The 24,680-nt window shown below is 55.1% G+C and overlaps 1 protein-coding gene across 1 annotated transcript in view; it reads right to left on the bottom strand.

Moving 5' to 3' along the window:
- Window positions 1-24,680, bottom strand: part of LOC111158195 (calcium voltage-gated channel auxiliary subunit gamma 4) — a 58,866-nt gene that overhangs the window by 1,246 nt on the left and 32,940 nt on the right. The window contains exons 2-3 of the mRNA XM_022520110.1: window positions 8,870-8,953; window positions 3,343-3,483 (exon numbers count right to left, since the gene is read on the bottom strand). Coding sequence (XP_022375818.1) covers window positions 3,343-3,483; window positions 8,870-8,953 — 225 coding nt within the window. The remainder of the gene's footprint in view (window positions 1-3,342; window positions 3,484-8,869; window positions 8,954-24,680) is intronic.

The raw sequence follows: 24,680 nt of genomic DNA, 5'->3' as shown, positions 1-24,680 counted from the left end.
TGAGCCGAAGGCAGACGCTTAACCGACTGAGCCACCCAGGGGTCCCTGTTTTTCTATCATTGTTATGTCCAGTCTCTCTTCCTCCCTCCCCATCTCTCTTACACACACACACACACACCCCTATTTTTTCTTTGCACAATACTCTTTGTACCTTTGCCTTTTTCTGGAACAGTCCCCCTGGCAGACGGTTCCACGTGAAGACAGAGAGAGCCGTCCGTCTTTCTGAGAGCCCGTGGCAGCCGCTGCACAGACATGTAACCGGGGCTCTACCACAGACGTCCAGGGAGCTCCCAGCCCTCTGTGGTGACAGAGTTGTCACAGACATCCTTGTGCCCACACCATCCCACACATGCACGACTACAACCGTGGGATGAATTCCTTGATGTTAAACCTCTGCCTCATCGGATATGTGCATTTCAAAGCTTAAAAATAAACTTTGGGGACATTAGACATAGTGAAAAGTTGTGAAGAGAATACAGAGAGCCCCTTTCTACCTCCTTGCCGGGTTTCCCCCGTGAACGGCTGATGTTACCGTGTATGTTTATCACAACCAGGGAACTCCCCGGTACATTACTACTCACTATTTACTTATTTGAGAGAGAGAGAGAGAGTAGGAGCAGGGGAAGTGGGAGAGGGAGAAGCAGACTCCCACTGAGCCCCCCTGTTGGCTGTCTCTGTTTGACTTGATCTTCCCAGAAGTGAGGTTCAGCAGAGCCAGGCTGCCTGGGTTTGAATCCGGTTCTACCAACGACCAGCCATGGAACTTTGGGCAAATAACTCAGCTTCCTGTGTCCCCATGGTACGCACTTCCCGGGGCAGATGGGAGGACTGAAGGGGCTGGTACATGCCAGTACTTAGCACAGCAGCCGGCACACGGTGAGACGGCTTTTCTGTTCTCTCGCCATCCGCTGTGTTTCACTGGGCAGTAACGTGTCATCTGGTCTAGGCACCACTGTGCCCTTTGCCCTCCCGCCTCCCGCAGTGTGGACGGTGAGCTCCAGGCCCTCCTGGCCTCTGGACCATACCTCTCCCCAGGCTCTGACCATTTCCCGCCTCAAATGGTTTCTGGGCCTAAATCACCTCACTGCTGGGGCTAGAGAGGCCTCAAGCTGGGGGCCCCATGTGTGACCCCTGGCCTGCCGTGGCCTTGGCCCATGATCAGAGCTTCCATAAACCAGGGAAAAAATGGGAACGAGTGGATGTCGCCTTGCTCGCCTGCCGGACTGCTCTTGTCCCTGCTTCCTCTCCCCTCTGGACCCATGTTTTTAGATGAGTGTCCCCGGGCTCCAGTGACCTGGAGCACTGGGTATGGTTCCTTCTGGGGAGATGGGCAGCTGCAGAGGGCACCTGACATGGGAGGCTGACAGCGCTGGGCACAGCCTGCGTCTCTACCACCAGATGATCTCAGGGAAGCCACCTGGGCCACCTGATGGCCTCCTCACAATCTAGGATGCTATGGTTGTGCTCACCGGGCACCGGGCACCGTGCCCCTAACGTGTGGTAGTGGGGGTTGGTGCAAATCTTCTTTCCCTTCCTTGGGGAGAGGAAAGGGGACAGGACTCAAACCTTATGGCAAGGATTTCTTTAACGGTTCATACCTTCAAAAAGCCAGGGACTTAAAGGAGGAGAGAGAATGGGGTGTACCCCTATCCTCCCACCTCTGCCCTTGGAGGGGACAAGAAGGAAAAGCATGGGGGCCGGGCCAAGAAGGAGGCTCTACACTCGGGCTCTCCTTGCCAACACACAAACACGCACACCCTGCACCCTTGACACACACACAGAGACACACACACATAGTATCAATTGCCTTGGAAAGACACAGATGTGGAAGGGATGTCGAGGCAGGATCATAAGAAGCTGGCCGAAAGACTTTAAGCCAGTGCCTTGACTGCTTTGGCCCGAAGTCACCTTCCTTCTCTCAGATAAACCACAAGGAGAGGACAAGATGAGGTCAGGCACCGGTAGGCCCTTCCACACCTGTCCCCACAGCCCCCCACCACCGTCCTCAGCGAAGGAAACTAGACCACCAAGGACCACCAGCGACCACCGCCATTGCTGGGATTCTCACTGTCCCCCTCATGGGACTACTGGGCTGTTTCAAGATGCAGAGCCCAGGCCAAGCTAGGGCTGCTTCACCAGACCGAGGGAAGAAATAAGATGCTTTGAAAGCAAGAACACTGTTACGGCCTAGCAGGAAGCCATGATAACAATTTAGGAAAGAATCACTGAATTCAGGGCCACCTGGGCGGTTCAGGTAAGCACCTGCCTTTGGCTCAGGTCATGATCCGAGAGTCCTGGGATCGAGCCCCGTGTCGGGTTTTCTGCTCAGTAGGGAGCCTGCGTCTCCCTCTGTCCCCCCATTCCTCGTGCTCTCTCTTGTTCTCTCTCTCTCTCAAATAAATAAATAAATAAAATCTTTATTAGAAAAAAAGAATCACTGAGCTTTGTAACACATCTCAAACTTACATACTAGAAGGCCTAAGACATTAGGCAGGTCCTGTATCTCCTGACAGGGACCCTTGTTGCAAGTTTATCTGAATCCCACAGGGGCTGCCCGGAGCCGTCAGGACGCCACTGGCTGGATTCGGCCCCGGCAGGAGCCCCCTCGAGACTCCCCTGGAGACTCGGGCCAGAAAACCCAGGGTTTGGTCCTGGACTGTGTATGGGCTCCCACTTCCGGTCCACACTTCTGCCAGGTCTGCAGTGGTAAGACATGAGTTGTGGTGTCTCCATCAAGAGGAGGGACGGTGTGAAGTCATTTGGGACCAGGTAGGCTGGGGGAGCGTGACGGTCACCCACGGCTCTGTGGGTTTTCACTGGGTCGTGGAGGGCGGTTCCGAGGTGCACCCTTGCCAGTAACGTATCCCCTTCACCCTGTCCTCACCTGGTCGGCTCCTTCAGGTCCTGGCTTCCGTTGAGCCCCTCTTGGTGCCCCCCTGGTCCCCCCCACTAACTCAGCCGGGCTTCCCCATCACAGGCTTCTGAGGCTCCAGCCCTGCCCCTCTGGGGCACTTTGCACACTTGGGCTTATTAATCTTTCTGGTCGAGGTGAAATTCACAGAACATAAATTAATCCTTTAAAGTGCACACGTCCATGGCTTAGAATGCCTCTGGAATGTCGTGCAGCCACCACCGCTCTCTAGGTCCAGAACATTGTTCATCACGCCAAGCGGAGACCCCGCGCCCCTTGAGCAGTTGCTGCCCACTCTCCGCTCCAGCCCCCTCCCACCTGGATGCCTGAAATCAATTTCGAGAAATAACTTTACACCTGCCCGCCCCCCCCTAAGCCATGCACGCACCAGGACGCAGACCCGGTGCGGGGGGACAGAGCTGGCGACTCACCCGCGGCCACAAAGAGGATGCCCGCGCTGAGGATGATGTTGTTCTTGTGGCTGTAGAACCTTCCAGCGCCGATGCAGAGCCCACCGAGAAGCAGCAGGATGGTACTGAGGATGGGGAAGACGCTGGAGGCGCGCACGATGCCTGGGTTGGGCAGGAGACAGAGGGGAGGGCAGTGAGAGGGGCTGCTGTCCTGGGCGTCGCCATGGGCACCGGCCAGGAGCCCTGAAGCTTGGGGCCCTTCCCCTGACCTTGAAGGTTCCCATCAGGGCCTGGAGACCACGGCGGATTGGGAGCTGGCTGGGTGGATGCCACTGGGCTAGACTCAAGGGATAGCCCAGGCTTGCTGGTTACTCCCTGCAGGATGCCAGGTGGCCTGGAGTCGCATCTGCTCACTTAGGCTCTCCCTGGGTGTGGGTCACACTTCAGACAGCCTGCAGGCGGGAGAGCCCCTCAGTGACATCTGGGAGCTGCAATGACAGTCATGAAAAGGCTGGTCTGCCTCCCATTCAAATGAGACCTCACAGGCCACGGAGCCTTTCACAGACACCATCTCTAAGAAGCCTCTGGAAGGCTGGGAAGTGGTGTCCACAAGAGGCCGCTCTGATGGGTAGGTGAGAACACAGGCTTTGGGGCATCAGACGGGCCTGGGTCTGCTCTGCGACGTGCTGGCTGTGTGGCCTGGGTCAAATCACTTCACCTAAAACTGAGCTCCCCCATTTCTAGAAAGCAGCTCACAGTGGTACCTACATCCTATGGTTGGTTTTGTACGAATAAGGGGCTTAGCCCAGGGCCTGGCCGTAGCACACCCTTCCTAGGGGAGCTTTTCTCTCCAGCCTTTTCATCACTGTCCTCAACCCCAGGTGACATGCGGAAGCACGGGACCTCCCGAGGTCACAGAGGACGAGGTAGCTACACAGAGTGGGACACGAGCGGACCCTGCCACCCAGCGGATCTCGGTCTGCACATTTGCTCCGCCCCCGATGAGGGGGATGGCCAGGGCCGTGGACTTCTGACAACGGCAGTCCCCTCCTTTATAACCCGGGGAGAGTAGTAATAACTATCTGTGGGGGTTGAATCCTTCCTGCCCCCAGATATGACCACGTCCCACCCACGGGAACCTACGAATGTGAGTTTTATTTGGATACAAGCTCTTTGAGGCCCTGATTAAATTAGGGATCTCAAGATGATACCATCCTAGATGAGGGGGGTCCCAAATCCAAGGACAAGTACCCTCGTAAGAGGAGGGAGAGAGACAAGCAGAAGACAAGGCGCCTAAGAGAGAAGACGCTTGAAGACAGAGACAGAGAAAGGGGTAAAGTGGCCCTAGGTCGAGGATAGCCGGGAGCCGCAGATGCTAGAGAGGCAAGGACAGCTTCTCCCCCAGGGCCCACGGAGGGAGCGGCAGCCCGGCCACCACCCCTTGAAGACTTCAGCTACCATGCCGTGAGAGAGTAAATTCCTGTCCTTTGAGGCCACCCAGCTCATGGCACTTTAACCTGGTGGCCCTAGGCAAAGAATGTACTCCCTCCACTTCGGAAGGGCTCCGGGAACCTGGGTCCCTCTTCCTTTGCATCTGGCTAGGAGGAAGGACAGGAGGAGCCCCGAGCTCAGCCTGCCTGATGCACCTGCCGGTCTCCCAGCCCAGGAGAAATCCTGGCTACAGGGACACTTGGTGGCCCCAGCAGGGGACAGTGAGCCCCGGAGCCCTGGCAGGCGCCAACTCCTGAGCCAGCTGAGGGAGTCTGTGGCCTCTCAGCCTCTGAAGGCAGCATTTGTCCCCTTCCTTGTAAGCCCGCCAGTGTGTGCCCTGCTTCACAGAGGGGGCTTTGTTGGGGGCATTAAATAAAGCTCTTCTCTCCAGGACCTCCTCCTCCTCCTTCCTCTGCCTTCTCGCAGCCACAGGCTCTGGGAGGAGGTTTCCCGTGGGCTTGGGAAACATGCCCCTGAGCCGTGCTAACCAGAAAAGTCTGATTTCAGCTCCCTCCAGACGTCCTTGTTCTGCAGACAGGTTGGAGGCTGGAGAGGAGGAAGCCTGGTTCCTCCAAGGTCCCTGAGGTCAGACTTGGCTCCGAGCCATCCACCCTGCCCAGGTAAGTCATGTGTGTACCTATCGTTTGCCGCACAGGCTCATCCCTGAGTTCTGGCTGTGCAGACACCAGCTGGGGTCGCTGTGGACAGTGGTATGAGTTGGGTCTTGCACAGAGCTGAGGGACAAGTGGGGCTGAGGTCCAGCCCATGCATTACAGCCAAATCTAGCCCTGGTGAGAACCTGTGTCTGTCTAGAGGATGGCCATCTCCTTCTAACTCCCCCGCAGGCACACCATGGCCTCCCAAGAGCCCTGATACCTGCTCTTAAGGCCTGACATGGGTTTAGTACAGAAATCATCTGCCTGCTGGGAAAATGAGGAGCCTGGAGAAAGGGCACCAGGCACAGGGCAGGGTGGATGGGAATCTCTAGGGCCGGTCTAGTGGAGCCGGTGAAAGAGACATGGCAGACAGGGTGTGGGGTGGTGGCCCACTCCACACCTGCCTATGGGTCTACCAACCAGTGGGGACACTGCCAGAGCCCCAAGGCTGGGAGGAAGCCCTCTGACGGTTATGCAACTCAATGCACAAGCCTGGTTTCTCTGGAAGACCTCAGAACATACAGCCTGAAGGTTGACCTTGTTCTTGACTTGTTGAAGACACGGTGTGAGGAGCACAGCCTCGGACCTGCTGGGGCTGACACCCCACTCCCGGACAGCTAAACTGTACCCCAACAGGCTCTCCCACAGGCAGACATCATGGTACCTTCTGTGACCTTCTCAGACCCACCTGTTCTCCTTGGAATGTTAGCACCAGGACGGCAGAGCTCTGTTGCGTTCACTGCAGTACCCCACGTGCCTAATACAGTGCCTGGCACTTAGGCCCATAATCACTTTTTGTTAAATGGGTGATTAAATGAGCTCTCGTGACCCTTGTCTCTCTCTCTCTCTCCTGTGTGTCTATATGTTTTTGGGATCACAATAGTCTGGGGACCAGAGGACCAAATATTGGGAATCAGGGGGGATGGGCACAGTGACCATAACCTTGGCCTGTCCCCAGGTGTTGCCTCCTTCCTCTGGCTGAAGCTCCCAGGTACCTGCACTCTGAACCTTGTTTCAAGACAGCTTCCTTGTTTCCGCAGCCCGTTTCCAACAAGGAGGAAAAACACCTTAGGTCTGCCCTCCGCCCCAGTTCCAGCAGCAGCTAGAGTCATCACTTCTTCTTCTCCCTGGGCATCTCTGGGCTTGTTAATGAACCTGCTGCTCCCCGCACCGTGTACACCTGAGGAACGCTTTTCCTTCCCAAATGAGCTTTCGTTGACCATCCGTCACCATCAATCTGGGAAAATCGCTGCTAGGCCCCTCCTAGTCCTTACGAACCCCAACCTCAGGTACCCTGGCAGAGTATGAGGACAGCAGGAGCCTGAAGCTGGACGGGAGAGTGGGCAGCACGTTCCTGATCTGCCCCTCCGCATCCTTGTTCCAACCTTTTGGCTTGGTTGGAACTTGGTTGGAACTCCCAAGCTGGGAGGCACAAGCCATGCACGGGATATTGGGGCTCCCTTGCCTCTGGCTTTGGGAGGAGAGTGCAGGGGAGTGTTCCCCCCTTAGCTTCCTTCCTGCGGGCTGCGGGGAGGTAGCTGCCTTCCTTCCTAAAAGCCACAGCTCCTGCCAGGCAGCCCTGTCCTCACCGCGTCCCCCTTCCCAGCTCCCATACCTGCTTTCCATACCTGCTGGGCCCAGGAGGGGAAGGGCTTCCCCAGCTGCTGTGCTGGTGGTCTCACCATCCCCGCCAGTTTCCTTTAACCCCGCCCACCCCTTTGTCAACAGTCCCTCACCAGCTACCCTTCCTCCACCCCATCTGAGCAAACCAGTCTGCTTCCTGCTGGGACCTCAAGCAGCTACATTGTCTGGTCTCTGGGTCGATAGTCATGAGAACAATCCAGAAAGAGATTGCAGGGCTCCGGGGCACGAAGAGGAGACAGGGGCAGGGAAGTAAAGAGGAAGAGCCAGCGCCAACAGCTTACAGTAAGCTTAAGCGGGAAATGGGAGAGGGGGTGCTTTGTTTCTCCAGGCCTCACTCCTCACAACCCCAGTGGGGGCAAATCTGCTCTCAGAGCCTTAAGAACCACCTGAGTGCCCTGGGTAGGGGCAGAGAATGGCAGGTTCTGAGTCGGGCTTGATTTCCAGTTGAGCCATCCCCGCCGGGCTGAGCACCAGGGGTCGCCCCAGATGGCTGTGCAGGCCACGCACTGTACAACTCGAAGGGTGTCATTTATGCCACAGTCTATGTACGTGGCATTCCTTGAGCAGTGTGTCAGCTGCACGGACATTTGCGGGGGCCCCGTGGACTATCATTTGCTTGCTTCCGTGTTTTCCCCCCAAAAGCAGAAAGAAAGGACCGGCAGGAGGAAGAAGAGAAGGTGACAGAGGGAGGTTGAGAGGCAGATCTAGCCCCAAATTTTTTCAGGTTCTGGGCCCGGCCAGAGCCGCCCAGCACTTCCCCAGACCCCATGGGAACCGCAGGCTGGACTGTTTCACCGGATGACTCAGAACCCAAATCCTTTCTCTTAGGAAAAACAAAAAACAAAACCCGAAAAACAATCCATAAGCAGGTGCAGAGTAGACTGAGCTCTCTCGGAGGACGCTGGTATCAATTCTCCATAAATGAAGCCGGGCCCCGGCCCCCGAGGGGGATGCTGTGAGCAGCTCTGTGTGTGTCTTAGCTAATGGGAAAGGGAAAGTGGCTTCAAAGCGGGCATTTCTTCCATTTCCGGGCCCTTCCCTTGCTGCGGCCCCATCCTTCCTCCCAGGGAGGTATTCACAGGCCCAGCGGTGAAGATCCAGCTTTAGGGTGTGGAACAAGGTTTGTCCTTGTCCAATATATGCTGTGACTTCCCGTCGGGGGACCAACCCAGCCACAGGGCCTGGGCATAGACGGGGGCTCCCCCAGCTGGTGCCGTGAGCACGGACAGCCCACGCATCAGAGCCGGCTCTGCCACCCCTCCTTGCCTTCTCCCCCAGGCAGCCTGAGGATGCCACTTCTTCTGAATTTTCCAGAATAGAATGCTGGGTGTGTTGGGCGGGGGTGGGCAGGCCCAAGGCTGGCAGGGCAATGTATTTAGGGTGTCATGGCCGCCCCGGGATGCTTGGCCTGGGCAAGCCTATGTCTAACCTCCTTACCCGGGGTCCAGCAGCAGCGATCAGTGACTCTGAAACTAGTCATGACCAGCAGCCCTGGGGAGGGGGACGCCCACACCATTACCAGCCTCAGTCTCCCCAGACATGGGCCTACCCACCAAAGAAGCCCACTGGGAGACTAGCACGTCACGGCAGTGTCGGACCAAAGTCCATCCTCTGGACTAACAATTCTGAATCGAAAAGGGAGAGAAAGAGCCTCCGGAGAACGCACCCCCTTTACGCGCATGGGGCCAGGCTTTCCTCCAGCAGCATCCCCCTCTCCCCTACACACGCCAAGGAAGTGAAAGATTCCTGACACTTACGAAGGAGATACTCGGAGCTGTCGTGGTCATAATCATTGTCCTCTGGGAAGTGATTGATCCGGAAGCAGTGGCCTTTATAGATCCCTGGGGAGAGCAAGAGGGAAAGAACATGGTAAATGTTGCATGGGGCATGGGTTCACGCACCTGCTCCCTCCAGCCTTGTGTACGGCGTGTGTGCCAGGCTCTGGGCAGGCCCGGGCATGGAGAGAGGAGAGAGGCCTGCTCTGGCATCCCTGGTCTATGCGGGAGCGGGCACACACACAGAAGGACCACGCAGAGGGACAAGCGCCAGGGACGGGACCCTCTTGGTCATGGTCCACGTCGGGGCACCTGCAAGTGTGAAAGGCCCACCATCAATAACTATGCGGGGACAAAAGCTGAGCTGCTCAGGGCAAGCAGGACGTTCGATCCACTGGATCCCCCGGCCCGTCTGGTCCAAGGGGACTGCAGAGCCAACTCGAAAAATGACAAAGAATTTGCCCCTGGGAACTGTGAGAGGGGACCTTCCGGGTGGAGGAGGAAGCCGAGAAAAGGGAGGGCTGGGGTCCGAGCCCGGGGAGTGGTGGGAAGTTCCGTGGCTAGACTCGGTAGGGCCTGGGGGCCGTAGTGGGGCAAGGTCTGGGTCTGGGTCTAGGTCGGGGTCCGGTGAGTCGGGGTGAAATCTTACCCTGAGATGTCTGTGTCTTTCCTCTCTCCTAAACACTCATAAATCCCTCCTAATGTACACTCCGAACCTGCAGTGAGCAGCGTGATTCTGATCCCCTCACTCAGTGTGATGGAGGGAAGACAATATGGAGCCGGAGAAAATTCCAGAAAGGCCGAGACCACCTCCTGCCTGCTTTCCCTTCCCCGCTCTGAGCGGTAGCCTCTGCAGAGGGGGGGACGCAGGACACCCAGGGTAATTTTGCAACTGCAGGAGGAGAGGCCAGGCCTTCCTTCCAGAAGCTTCTGCCCTGCTCTCCTGGCCCCTGCTCCCCTATAGTCTGGGAACACCCAGCACAGAAGTGGACACGGGTGGAGAGCAGGGCCCCCAGGGTGTCAGGCCCTGCCCTGCCCTGCCAGCCCAGCCCCTCACGCCCAGCTCGGCCTCCCTGCTTCGGCAAGGAGCTCGTCTTGATGGCGCCGCTTGGCTGGGGCTGGGGCTGTTTCCACCGGGGCCAGTTCTTGTTTTGCTGCTGCTGCTGCCAAGCATCCCGCTGGCCTCCCACAGCCCAGCCTGACCTCTCAGTCGGAGGCAGAGTCAGAAGCAGGGCGTGCGCCAGACCGGCATCTGTCTCTCGGTGCTTCCAATCAAGAGAGGCCTCTGATGAGCTCGGGGCACGCTGCCCTTCCACCTGTCCTCCAGTTAGCCGGCTCGCCCGCGGCCTCCCCACGCTGTCCCCTCTGCCTTAGCTGCTGCCTCCAGAAAGCCGGGGAGCTGGGGGAGGACCCCCGCTTCCCGAAGGCCCAGGACCCTTGAGGACCCATTGGTAGGTGGGCTGGATTTGGTCAGGGAGCGGTAGGAGGACAGACTGTGGGTCTCAGAGGTCATGCCCTGAGTGGGATAGGGTTTGACAGTGTCCGCTGTGCTGGGCCAAGCAAGAACGACTCCATGTCCTCATCCGTAGAATGGGAACAACTACATGCTTTGTCTGCTAGGGATGTCAGAAGAATCACGAAGGGCAACACTTAAAACGCACTCAGATGTGCCTGGGTCCCGGTGACGGTTCGGGAAAGGCTCGCTGCCACTGGACCCAGAAACTGCCCATCCTTTACGCCGAGGGTCCTGACTCCTCTCTGAGCACCTGGGTCGGTGGAGAAGCACGAGAGGTCGTGAGTGAGAGGAGAGAGCACAAGGGTGGGCATCAACGGGTCCCACAGAGGCCAGAGGGGACCAGCCACACCTTCTCCTCAGGCCGGGCTGTGGGAGCCCAGAGCCGGGGTGTTTGTGGAAACACAGAGTGTTTTCCAGATGGGCGAGGCGGGCCAAACCCTCTACCGTTCTTCCCTCTCCCCACTCACCTTTTTTGGGTCATTTTATGGGCCTCACCCAAGTCACCAAATCACATGTGCTTGTTGGAAACAAGTCAAATAGTCAGAGGTTGACAACGAAAAAGTAAATAATGTCTCTTCAGACTCGTTTTCTAGAGGCCAACGATGTGTGTGTCCCCACGTCTTCCTCTGTGTGCGCACCGGCACGTGTCCACCTACGTGAGTTTCCCCCATTTTTTTTTTTTTTAATTGAACTTTTTGCTTGGAGATAACAGTAGATTTGCGGGCAATTGTAAGAGATAATAATACATATACCCTCTGCCCAGTCTCCCTCAACGGTCACATCTTGCAAAACTGCAGTCTCACAACCAGGATGCTGACATGGCCACAGTCGAGAGAGAGAGAGAGAGAGAGAGAGAGAGAGAGAGAGAGGGGATGTTTCCAGCACCACCTTCCTCCTGCCTTCCCGGCGTCTCCTTGACCCACGGCACCTGCCAAGCTGTTCATTTGCAGAGAATTGTCATTTCAAGAATGTCCTTTGGCTCTTTTCTCCCAGCATTGTTCTCTTAAGGTTCATCCACGGTTGTTATGTGTATAAACACTTTCTTTTTATTGGCCAGCGCTATGCCACGGTATGGAGGTAACAAGGTTTGGGACATCTGACTGTTCAAAGCGATTACAGCTGCGACGTCCTGCTATTTCTAATAATGTTGCCGCGAACATTCACAGGCGAGTTCTTGGGTGAGCCTAAGTTTTCATTTCTCTGGGATAGATGCCCAGGAGTACGACTGCTGAGTCACATGATAGGTTGGTTAGTTTTATTAGGGACTCCTAAAAGTGATTTCGAAGATGCCTATTTTTTTTTTTAAAGATTTTATTTACTTATTTGACAGAGAGATCACAAGTAGGAAGAGAAGCAGGTGGGGGGGTGGGGAAGCAGGCTCCTCACTGAGCAGAGAGCCTGATTCGGGGCTCGATCCCAGGACCCTGAGATCATGACCTGAGCTGAAGGCAGAGGCTTTAACCCACTGAGCCACCCAGGTGCCCCGAAGATGCCTATTTTTTGAATGGAATTATGCTTTATGCATCATCCATAACCTGCATTTCTCATTTAACAATATGTACGAACATCCTTCCAGGCCAGTACCTATAGATTTAACTTCTAGAAAAAACTTTTGTCTATTTTTCATAAAAAATAACAAGTTGATACGAATCCAACAGTTGCTGGAAATCCCAGCCAGAAACCCTAGCCTCTAGACCAGGAAGCTCGCTCCGGCACTGACGGCGTGAAAGGAAAACATGCCCTTGGTAGAAATGAGGAAAGAAATATATTTATATATTCAACCTGAAAACAACACTTGGGTTTTGACCTGTTAGCTTGCATACGGATATCTTTGCTCCAAATGCTCCTGTAGTACGTCTTGCTGCCCTCAACTCTACATTTAGGAGAGAGAGTTAATATTTGATAAAATCTGTACATAGAACTCACACTGTCCAATGTATCGACGGTTTTTTTTTATAAAAGATTTATTTATTTATTTATTTGACAGACAGAGATCACAAGTAGGCAGAGAGAGGGAGGAAGCAGGCTCCCTGCTGAGCTGAGAGCCCAATGTGGGGCTCGATCCCAGGACCCTGAGATCATGACCTGAGCCTGAGGCAGAGGCTTAACCCACTGAGCCACCCAGGCGTCCCATATCGACGTTTTAAAAGCCGTTCTTTTGCGTGGTTGCATAGCCACCCACAGTCATGTTTTGTCATTTCAGTTGGCCCACAGAATCCCTTTCTTGGGGCCATGTGCACACACTGGGAATCCCACCACGTCCTATTACGCTCTGAGGAATTTTGAATCCACACGTGCATTGTGCGTTGACTCCTTTCCCTTTCCTTTCTTCCTTCCTTCCCTCTTTCCACTTTGGGCCCTTATCCACAGACAGAAGGGATGGGCATTGTTGGGGGTTGAATTATGTCCCCCTGAAAGATGGGTTAAAGTCCTAACCCCTGGTACCCGTGAATGAGACCCTGTTTAGAAATAGGACACCTGGGTGGCTCAGTGGGGTAAGCCTCTGCCTTCGGCTCAGGTCATGATCTCAGGGTCCTGGGATCAAGCCTCGCATCGGGCTCTCTGCTCAGCGGGGAGCCTGCTTCCCTCCCTCTCTCTCTGCCTGCCTCTCTGCCTGCTTGTGATCTCTGTCAAATAAACAAATAAAATCTTAAAAAAAAAAAAAAAGAAAAAAAGAAATAGGGTCTTAAAGACCTAAGCAAGTTAAGATGAGGTCACCCTGAATTCGGGTGGGCCCTGAATTCGGGGACCAGTGTCCTTATTAAAAAAAAGGGGGGATTGTGGAAAGAGACACACACAAGGGAGAAGGTCATGGGGAGACAGAGACAGATCCTGGAGTGACAGGTCTACACACCGAGGGAGGCCGAGGATTACTCGCCACCACCAAAAGCTAGGGAGAGGCAAGGAAAGATCCTACCAATGTCTCAGAGGGGCCACAGCCCTGCTGACACCTTGCGTTTAGACTTCTGGCCTGCACCACTGGGAGACAAGACATTTCTGTTGTTCCCACCCAGTTCGTGACAATTCGTCACGGTGGCCCTAGGAGGCTCATACACGTGTTGTGCTGTGTGGGAGAAAATGCAGCGTGCCTCCCTCACTCCCGAGGGGGGACCGCAGCCCTACAGAAAGGTGAAGGCGCCCTGCCCAAGGTCGTGTTCCATCTTCCTGCTCCTCCGTCAGCTGTGGGAGCCCATGGGCAAAACTAAGAAGTCGGGTTCACTGGGCACCTCCTTGTTAATTGTGCTGGAGTGAAACTCCTGTGGTCTCTCAGGCCCAGGCTTCCAAAGCAACTTGGCCAGTCCCCATCGGGGTCCCAGATCCTCTCCTGATTCTCTCGCATTTTGGTATCTGCTGGCCACGGGGACCTCATCACCTCCCCAAGGCATTCCATTTTTAAACAGCTTTAACGTTGAACTTCCTGAAGTTCCTGCCTCCCTCCACTGGTGCTACTCACAAGCTCTAGGAATGAAAGAATCCCTTTGCCATGCGCGGACCTTCGAATCACTGAATGTGTCTGACAGGATGGAAGTCAGAGCTACTTTTCCAGCTGCCCAGGAAGGTGAGGCCCAAAGCTGAGGACAAGCAATGACCCACCACCTGCCAACATTTGAGACCAGACCCCTCCCCTAGCAGACCTTATTAACAGGCAGGATATCTGACCCCCATCCCTGTCAACCTTATCCCCAAACCTAGTCTAAAGAAGGGGGGCTGTGGAGAAGAAGGTGCCACTTGTCATTGGTGTATGGAGAGTGAAAGAGATTGCTCCCTTCCCCTAGAGCCAAGGATTTTGGTATTTCCCTTAAATGAATGTCACCTCCAGGTCAGACATCTCCAATTCCTTCAGTCATTTCTTTATTGATGGTTCCAAGAGACATCTCCAGCCTAGCTCCCTTCTTTGGGGCAGCTTCCACCACCAAACTCAATGTTTCAGAGCACACCAGAGCTGTCCCCTCCTTTCTTTTGGACTCTATGCTTCTGTTAATGGGACCTGGTGTCAGCTCGGGCTCTCAGAAGTTTTTCTCAAGAACTGGAACACCTCCCCCCAACTTGTTTTTGTTGAATGGGGTGTTTATTCCTGGGCCTTCACATTTATTCCTGTCAAGTTTAATTTTGTTAGTGTTGGCCCAGTGTATCCGATAGGGAGAAAATGAATGGCTGTTACATGAGGTAAGAGAAGGCCACTTCCAATCTACTTCACATGTGCTCTCTCTCCGTGAACAGGTTATTCGCCAAGTTATCTATTAAGTTATATGTTGGGTGGTTAATGACGACATCCTGGCCAGGCCACATTACAGGAGCACTGAGACATTCCTGGGGATCCTCTCCTTCTTGGGGTCAGGAAACTACTTTGTTTGTCACATGGCCCCAGACGAGTTATTTCTTCATCTACAAAACTCAGGAACTGGGCCAGAGGGAGCCTCTCCTGCTCAAAGATTCTAGAACTGTTTTGTGTAGAAAAAATAGGAGTTCAAGCTCCCTGCTCAGCGGGGAGTCTGCGTCTCCCTCTGCCTGCTGCTCCCCCTGCTTGTGTGCTCTCTCTCTCTCATCAAATAAATAAATAAAATCTTTTAAAAAAAATCTTAAAAAAAAAAAAGAAAAGATAAAATTGTGTGCACAGGTTAACACAGTCATTCATCTACAGACATCTAGACCACTTTTGTTAAAGCACTTTCTAAAGGCATAGGAAACATTTGGAAAGAAATATCCTTGAAAGGTGCAGTGTTTTATCTCTGGGTGATAGGGTTATGAGCGAATTAAAGTTTCCTTCTTTACATTTTTTTTTTTCTGAATTTCCTACAGTTCCAAAACATGAACCGGTAGGGGTTACTGAAAGAAAGAAAAGAAACAGAATCTTTGATTCTTAATGATGACAGGAGGGTCCTTCCGGAATGACCACAGATCTGATCAGATGTGACCACTAGTGAGTTTGGTGTGGACCGCGGGGGTGGGACGGTGTGGGAGGCATTGGAGCCTCTCCTGGGGGAGCGTCCCCAGCACTCCCCCCCACCAGGCAACCGGGGGCGCGGCCCCCACAACGTGGCGGGGTTGATTATGGGGATGTAGGATTTTCAGTGGAAAGCGGGAGGAGACGGTCACTGGACACGTCCTTTCCCGAAGGCCAGCGTCTGACACAAGCTCCGCAACGGGCCACTTCGGCGCTCTGTTGTCACAGGGGAATCCTGGAGGAAAGACTGGTGGAGGACGACCACACCGAAGGGGGTCGTTCTGTACTCCTCCACCCCGTGCAAAGCATTTCCATAAGTATGACTTCCTCGAGCCTCACAAACACTGGCGGCAGCCACCATACCCACTGGGTACAGACACCTGTTAACCGCCCCCCCTCCCAATACTTCTCTGCCGGCTTCTCACTCCAGCCCTTCGTCCATGTAGCAGCCAGCTCCACGCATGGGTCACCTGCTGACACCTCAATTTGGCCGCACCCATCATTTCTGGCTTTTCATCTAGGGCGCTGGGTAGGTTGTGGCGGTGGGGTGGGGTGCGGTGGGGTGGGGAGAGCCAGAATTCACACCCATGCATGGAGCTGGAAGACTGACATGGAGGGATGATGACAATCCTTCCCCCTCCCCACCTCGTAACCTTTATGTAGGAGGATGAGGGGAGCTGGTGGATAAAGTGCCCATCCCCCATCCTGGGGGTCCATGCTGCCTGCTTCTGGGGGCAGGTTCCAAGAGGACCGAGTCAAGTGATGGTCAACTCAGGGACGCCCCTGGCACTGGCTTGCTTTCCGTCTAATCTGGGTTTTGCTCTCACCAGCGCCCCCACCCTCCCCATCACCGCGCCCACCCCCTAGGACCGCCTCCCAAGATACACCCCTGCATCCAAGCCCCTGGCTCAGGCTATGGTGAAAAAGGTGATGTGCTGAGCACATGCCATGCACCGGCTCATTTCATCTTTGCAAAAAACACTCTCTTGAAGATGGAAGAAAGGAGCTGAGAGACACTGGAAGGTCTGCTCCCCAGGCCGCACTGCAGAGGTCCAATTAGGAAAGCCTGGGCGTTCTCCCTTAGCTGGAAAGTCTCCTTTGCTCCCTTTTATTTTTTATTTTTATTTTTTTTTAAGATTTTATTTATTTATTTGAGAGAGAGAGTATGAGAAGGGGGAGGGTCAGAGGGAGAAGCAGACTCCCTGCCAAGCAGGGAGCCCGATGTGGGACTCGATCCCAGGACTCCAGGATCATGACCTGAGCCGAAGGCAGTCGCTTAACCAACTGAGCCACCCAGGTGCCCTCCTTTGCTCCCTTTTAAAGCAGAGGCTCGGGGGACGCCCGGAGTGCACGCGGCAGAGCGGTGACGCCTGGAATCCATCTTCTTGACGTCTCATCACGTGTTCCTCCCTGGCGCTACGTTCTCGAGACCCCTCGGCAAACGTGGGGGGCTTCTCATGCAGCATGGGCTGCTGGTCCTCCTCCCCAGGACGGGTCAGGACGTGCAACCACGTAGCCGCCAAGAGCACCGGGTTAGCCTCCAGGAAACGGTCTCCTGACGCTGAAGCCAGAGGCAAAGTCATGTCCAGGCCTTGGAAAAGGCAGCTGTGGGTGAGCGAGGACAGCTGGAGGCTCAGAGAAGGTGGCCTGACACGGCAGGGCCCCTTTGGCTTGAGGACAGAATGAGTGTGAGCATAGAGCACAAAGGGCCCAGTGGAAGGAGATGCTGAGCTGGGCTTTCCCTTCCTCGGTCATCCCCCAACAGGATTTTCACTCTCGTGTGCCAAGCGTGGCCCAGGTGCTGGAGCTTCGGGTCTGAGTGAGGCCCCGTCCTCGCTCTCACGGAGCGAGCTCTCAGCTGGGGGCACCCACAACACGAGACACTCAGATAAATCACTGTGAGTATCATCCCGGGGGGGTGATCGGGGGCTGGGAGGCAGGGGAAGGCATCAGAGGCGTCTTAGATGGTGGGTTCTCATCCTGAAGCTCTGGCAGAGCTCAAAGCTGAGGTCTGGGGCGGGGGCGGGGCTCAGGGAAACGGGCCACATCTGGGAACTGACACCTCTGCTGAAGCTGCTCGGACCTATGACAGTAGATTAGCCCCAGCCCCAGCCCTCCTCACCATCTGGAAAACCCCAGAGGAGGCCCAGCTGCTGAAGAGGAGGTGACGGTGAGTCCCACCCGTGGGCCAGCGCATACCAGTAGACCCGTCTAAATCAGCTTATGCGTTGGAAACTAGTTGAACAGCACTTATTTTTCTCCATGGGCAATAATCTGGGATGCTGTCTCTGAACGAGTCCAGATTAAGGACAGGTGGCTGGACTGTGCTCTGCGAGTTGGGCCATCACGTGCCGGTCCCGGCCCTGGTCCAAGGGCCAAGTGGTGGTCCCACCTCGGGGTGGGACACGTGGGAGGAGCTCAGAGGGAGCCTGTGTCTCCCGGTCCCGGCGCCGATGACCCACCAGGACTGCTTCCCCTTCAGGGTCTTTCCAGAGCTGTGTATCTGTCACCTGGTCCCCAACCCTAACCCTGACTTCCTGCGGGAAGGGCGTGAGCAGCTTGGAGGACTGGAGGGCTGTACATTTCCAGGAGGATATAGGCCTTTCTAGAAAGGATCCAGGACTTGTGGAGGAAGTGGAGAACGAAGAGGCAGCCAGGCTTTCGCCAGGCTAATGGGGGGCGGGGAGGTGGGGACGAATATTATCCTTGTGGCAAGAAGAGCAGCAAGGATTTACTTAGCACCTACTATGTGCCAGGCTCTCTGGGGAGCACCTGTCACTTATTAGCTCACTTCACCTTCCTACTAAGCCTCTGAGCTAGATAGGACAAAAAATCCCATTTGCTACTAAGTTGTCCTAGCCAGGATTCGAACCAGGCCACCCAGCTTCAGCAGCCAGGCCTTTACCTCCCTCACTTTGGAGGCAGAAGGACACAGGGCAGTCTCAGAGCTACAAGGAGTTCTGATTGGTTGGAGCGTGACGCAGACGTATGGGTCCCTGACACTCTTTAGTGGCAGGAAAACTTGTTTTCCTGGACTCTTGGGCAAAGGGGCAGTGGCTGGTCGGAGTGGCTGGATGAGCTTTTCGCCAGAAGGTGGGGTGCTCGAGCTGGAGACAGGGCCATCCAGGGCCCCAGACCAGTCTGGACAGTGGTAATGGGGGTGGGAGAGCTTGAGGGCAGAGCTTGGCTGAGGCTAGGAATTTGGAGGGGCACTGATGCGTACACGGGAGGCGCTGTGGTGGGCAGCACAAGCGAAGGACACGGGTCGAGGGGGCGAAAGGGCACAGGTCGGCCAGCCTCGTGTTCTGGAGCCACGGAGTGCGGCATGGGTGGAGAGTAGCAGAGGGGGTTGAAGAGGCTGGGCCGGGTGTGGGGGTCTCACGTGGTAGGCGGGGAGATGGGGCTTTACTGCACAGTCTTCACAGGGGGTGACTTGAGGTTGGAAGGCCCTGGCGGGCTACGGCCGCTCCTCAAGGGAGGTGTGTGGGGTAAGAGTCATGAGGGGTGTAGGGAGAAGAAAGGCAGCACAGGGCTGTGTGAGAGGGGCCCTTCATGTGGGGAGACCCTGTGTTCTGTCCTTCGACGTGTTTGCAGATGAGGGACTAGAGGCCAGGCCGGAAGGGACCGGGGCAAGATGGTTTCAGCACGGACAGGCAGCCTGTACTCCTTTCCGGGGTTGCTGTCACGAAGTATCCCACACTGCGTGGCCAGGCCCACAGAATTTCTTGGTTTCTCACTGCTGGAGGCCAGAGGCCAAGATAGGGGAGGGCAGGGCTGGTTCCTCCGAGGGCTCTGAGGGGAATCCACTCCCCTAGCGGTGGTCTTTTGCCCGAAATCTTGGCTTCCCGCGGCCTCTGAGGCCTTGCCTTGATTTCCGCCTTCAGCCTCACACGGTGTTCTGTGTGTGTGTGTCCGTCTCCACATTTCCCCTTTGCTCGAGGACAGCGGCGGTCCTATAGTTTGAGGCCCGCCCTAAGCACTTCGTTTTAACTTGATTATCTCTGTAAAGACCCAACCTCCAAATAAGGTCACATTCTGAGGTACTGGGGTTAGGACTTCAACATGAGAGTCTGAGGAGGGGGGCTTATAACACAGGTGAGGGACACATGGCCAGGTGTCCAGGCCTGGACCCCAAAGTCTCCACACTTCTCCCACCTCTCCAGCTTCTGCTTCCATAATCCCCCCTCAGAGTTCCCCTCATGATTCCTCCCCCTCTACGCCTATCTCCAGAGGACCTTCCCAGTAACTGTGATTTCCCACTTGGCACACTCTGGTGTCCTCCTACGGGCTGGTTTCTCTCCAGCAGCAGCGAGGCGGGCGGTTGGGGAACCACTCTCTGGGCTGCCGTAGAGAAATGGTAACTGGAAAGCTCGGGGATGGTGCTAACCACTCGAGTCCTTTCCTTACGGAAACGCAGGGCCGCCATGTTTGCTGTTAGATGAGGCAGTGTGACCGAGGTGGTGAATGGAGTGTGAGTAGAGGTGATGTGTGCTCTTTCTGGACGACGCTCTGGAGAAATGGGTGCACCCCTCCATCTCCATGGCACAGGGAGCCACGTGACAGAAAGGACCAAAGTCCCTGGATCCAACTATGAGGGAAAGCTGCCCACGAAGAGGGCTATCCACTTTGAACTGTTCCATGAGCCATAAATCCACTTCTAGGAAGTTGAAGACATTACACGTTTTAGTGTGTCTCTGTTCCAGTAATAATGATATAAGAAGAGAACAAGGCAGAGGTGGCCTCTGCCATTCCGGAGCTTTCCAGTTACAGAGTCAATTACGGCTGAGGGGAGAGGTCTGAAGGAGGAGGCCGGAGTTTCAGAGAGCACTTCATGGAGGATCTGACCTGGGTTGCTGAGCGGAAGTCAGGAAAGCTTCTCCTCGTCTGGAAAATGGAGAAATATTTTTATGATCTTTCAGAGCCAAAGGGAGGCCCAATGAACCCCATGTTGGTCGGAGCACTTTGAGAAGAGTATAAATCCTGAGGATGTTGTGAGGGCGAATATATAGTTTCTTGGAGATGCCTTCAGACCAGACCAGAGCCCTCCATGTCCTCTCCATGGCCGTGGGGATTCAGAGCCTGTGTGGCCTCCTTGGGCATCATGACACCGGCCACCAGTGGCTGAGAAATGTTTCATATGTGCTCTTCCCTTCTCTGCGTAGCCCTAGGTTAGTCACTGAGGTGCCTCAAGGATTTGTGGGGGTCTTTCTTTTGATAGAGACATGGCTCATCCCTTTGACATTTACCCTTCCTTCCTTTTTAAAAAATTTATTTATTTTATAGAAGAGGGGGAAGGCAGAGGGAGAGGGAGAGAGAATCCCAAGCAGACTCCATGCCAAGTGGGGAGCCTGATGCGGGGCTTGATCTTATGACCCTGAGATTGTGACCTGAGCCGAGACCAAGAGTCGGACGCTTAATGGACTGAGCCACCGAGACGCCCCACATTCGTCCTTTCTATTACTTCAGTATTCATTGGTAGATGCCAGGCCCTGTGGGAGCCCAAAGACATTGGTCCTGCTGGCAGGAATTTGCAGCCCATTTGGGGACATGAACATATCCCCCTCACCTTAAAACAAGTGAGCCAGTGACACGTGCCTTGAGGGAAGTACGGGGTTCGTGGAGTTTCCAAGAACGAGAGAGAAGGGCTGGGTGGGGTGTCTGGGACCACTCCAGGGAGTGTGTTTTGGAAGAAAGCATGCCTGGCGAGGAGGAACCGAGGCTGAGAAAGGTCTGGGGGCTGCTGTCATGGGCATGCCTGCGTCACCCTGCAAGGGGACTGGATTTCATGCATTGGCTCCGAGGCGCCGCTGTGAGATTTTGTGCGACTGGAATGGAACGGTCTCCTCATGACTAATGCAGGGAGCCCTCGTCCCCCGAGGCTCCGCATGGCTGCGATTCTATTCCCAGCCCGGCTGGGTGTCGGTTGACCTGTTAGGTCTGTGGCCCTGCCTGGGGGTCCCTTGGGGGTCTTGCTTTCATCCCGGAGGAACCCAGCTGCTCAGGAGATGGCAGGCTCTGCTCCCCCAGGATTAACAAGCTCCCTTCATCTCTCCCCTCTCACAGAAGCGCCTTGTGAGGAGGAGACGCATTGACACCATGGCCCAGAGTCACATCTTCCTGCAGCTGCCAGACGACCACGGCCGCTCAGCGTGGCCGCGGCCAGAAGCGCGGGGCGGGGAAGCCAGCGGGGAACCCAGGACTCAGCCTGGCTCACCCCCGCCCACCGTCATTCACAAGGAGGGAGCCACGTTGAGGAGTGACGGGTGCCAACAGAGAAGAAGGGATTCCACAGCAACTTGGACCCCAGGCCTCCTCCCTCTGGTCTTGTCTGCATAACCAGATGGTGGCTGGCGGCGTGGGGCTCTAGCTCCAAGACGCCTCCTCCCTCTAGCAGTGCAGGTGAGCCACTGGGTAGGTGCAAAAGGATGTCTCTCTTGACTGGGAGAGCCCTAGCGGAGCATCTGTGAGAGGTCACTCTTGTCATCAGCCACAGAAGGAGGACGGCACCTGTCTCAAAGGGGGCTAGACTCCGGTTCAGTGTCTGCTGGAGTTCTGGTTCAAGCTCCGTCCCCCCAGGTAGTGGGATTCCCAGAAAGAACTCTATTTCTGCCCTCAAACTCTGTCTCTATGAACCCGGGAGTGAAGTTGCTCTGGTAAACTGAGAGGTTTCCAGGACCGGATTCTAAGGCTCGTGGGCTTGCCCAGAGGAGCGGAAGATGGGGAGAGGCCGTGTGCCTGACGCTATGCCCATCCGAGGTTCTGAGGTACTTCTGGAGTGTACCCGTGCGGAGCCCCTTTTTCTGGGAATGGGTCCCTCACGTGGATTTCTCCCCGGTGGCCACTTTGGATGGCCCTGCCCCAGCCAGGAATCCTGGACGCACAGCTGGACCAGCCAGAAGCTCTCTTGGGGGTTTGGATTTTGGATCAGAAGCAGAGGGGACCTAGGGGCCAAGGGACACTGGGGAGCTCACGAACGGGGTGTTCTGCCAAACTTCTGCTGCCAACCTTCCTCAATCCCTGGGACCCTCCACATCTGAAAAAGTCCTCTTTTGGGATCCAGCCAGAAGAAGCTGGTTTCTGTGCGCCAGGGGAAAGAGATTCCCACCCAGTCTGGGCGGGCTCCGAAGCCCGGCTCCTATGTCATTTCCTCAGGACACGTGCGCGATGCTTTGACAAGATACAAAGATGAGCATAGGCTCCGGGGCGACCAGAGAGCCTGTGGCACAGGAGGGATGTTGTGTCTGCAGACAGGAACGCTGAACGTCTGTCCCTATGCTGCAGGGTGGAAGCCTCGTGTCCTGTGAACTTTGCCTCTCGAGGTCTCAGTCCCCTGGGAAAAGCCCTCATCAGGCCAGTCCGTTAATTATACACCATTATAATTATACAATAATGTATGTCTCTGCTTCCTCATCTATAAAGAGGGGATACCCATGAGCCTCCTTATTCCATGAGGAATAAGGTAATGACACCCCTTGAGGCCAGCATGGAGAAGTTTCCTCATAAATGGTGGTTTCTCCTCCATCCCAATATAAAAGTCCTTCCTACCCGCTGGCGGCCAGTAAACCAGGTCCTTGGACAAAGTCTCCTTCCCCATAAGCCTGCTGTGAGGACCTCAGAGATGGCTCTGGCCGCCGCCTGCCCCAGAACCCATCCTCATAGCCCTGTTCCTGCCCACGCACCCCAGCCCTTGGGCAGGAGATGGGAGCCTGGCCTCCTCGCCATCCCAAATCCCTCACGTCCCTCGGTGAGTCCTTCAAGAACTCCCATCGGCAGCCTCACGCCTCATCCAACACTTCGCTCCTGAGTGGGCCGGGATTTTCTAGGCTTCCTGCCGAGATTCATAATTGAACGGAGCCGGGGAGACGTCCCCAACCAATAGCTCCTTTTTCCTCCTAACGCAGGGAAATGGGGGTTCCGTGATTGTCATTTTTTTCTACTTATATCTGCTTGGGAACCGCCGCTTGGATGAAATCTCAGTATCGAGGTTCAGGTTTTTGTTCTTTGTCTCTCTCTCCCTCTCTCTTTCTTTTAATGAGCAGCAAATCCAGAGCTCCGAGAGGGTGAAACAGCTCTTGGCATATTCCAGGCTTCTCTGCTGGTTTGCCTCTGCAGATCTCTGGAAAGTTATGCTCCAATAACCCGAGAGTTTTAATTGAAGGGCCTGGGCGAGGGAAGGGGAATCACAGTGTGGAATCATAAACTTCTAGAAGGGAGTCTTGGGACCATCCCTTTTATCCCATTCACGTTACACATTAAGAACCTGAAGCCTGGGCCGTTTCCATGGTGATGGGCTGGTTGGCGCCAGGCAAACCTAGAACTCAGGTCTCCTGACTCTGAACTCAGTGCTCTTCTCACCCATCCCCCGCTGCCTGCTCCAGTTAAGGGGTCTCAACCAGGGGTGACTTTGCCTCCCAGGAGACACTGTTTGGAGAGCGTCTTAATTGTCAGAACCTGGGGGAACTCAGTGCTACTGGCGACTGGTGGGGGGAGGCTGTGCGAGGTTTAGAGCAGCCCCTACACCAAGAATTACTTATTTATTTGAGTTATTTATTTATTTAAAGGTTTATTTATTTGAGAGAGAGGGAGAGCTCATGCACTCAGGCACACACACTAGTTGGGGGAGGGGCAGAGGAAGAGATCCCAAGCAGACTCCCCACTGAGCACAGAGCCCAATGAGGGGCTCCTGCTGGGACGTCCGTGATGCCAAGGCTCACGATGAGTAGGTGGTGGGCACAGAGCTGAGTCCTCCCGTCTCAAGGCCACGGCAGACATTGCTAATTGATCCCAGTACTTTCCTCCCCTCCACCCCCTGCAGGGCCTCTGAGTCAAGATGATGCCCACTGGGGCGCCTGGGTGGCTCAGTGGGTTGAAGCCTCTGCCTTCAGCTCAGGTCATGATCTCAGGGTCCTGGGATCCAGCCCCGCATCGGGCTCTCTGCTCAGCGGGGAGCCTGCTTCCCTCTCTCTCTCTGCCTGCCTCTCTGCCTACTTGTGATCTGTGTCTGTCAAATAAATAAATAAAATCTTTAAAAAAAAAAAAAAGATGATGCCCACTGATCTTGATCATCTCGTGGCCAGATACTGCAGAGCTGGGAGGTTACGAAATTATGCTGCTTGGGTTTTTGTCCCGGCTCTGTTGCACAGCTGTGTGATCGTGGGTCCCCATTAACCTCTCTGTGCCTCACTTTTTATCATCTGTGAAATGGGACCACACATGGGAAACTCTTCAGGGGGCTGTTTGGGGGGTTAAACAAGTTAATGCCGTCTTCAGATGTCACGGTGCGCGGGACACTGTGAGTGTTTAAGACACGTAAGCTGTTCTTATAATCACCC

This window comes from Enhydra lutris, unplaced genomic scaffold, assembly GCF_002288905.1.
Source record: "Enhydra lutris kenyoni isolate GAN:26980312 unplaced genomic scaffold, ASM228890v2 scaffoldscaffold57, whole genome shotgun sequence".
In the NCBI taxonomy this organism is placed as follows: Eukaryota; Metazoa; Chordata; class Mammalia; order Carnivora; family Mustelidae; genus Enhydra; species Enhydra lutris.
The sequence above is the reverse complement of the archived record's forward strand: the minus strand, read 5'-3'. Positions and strand labels throughout refer to the sequence as shown.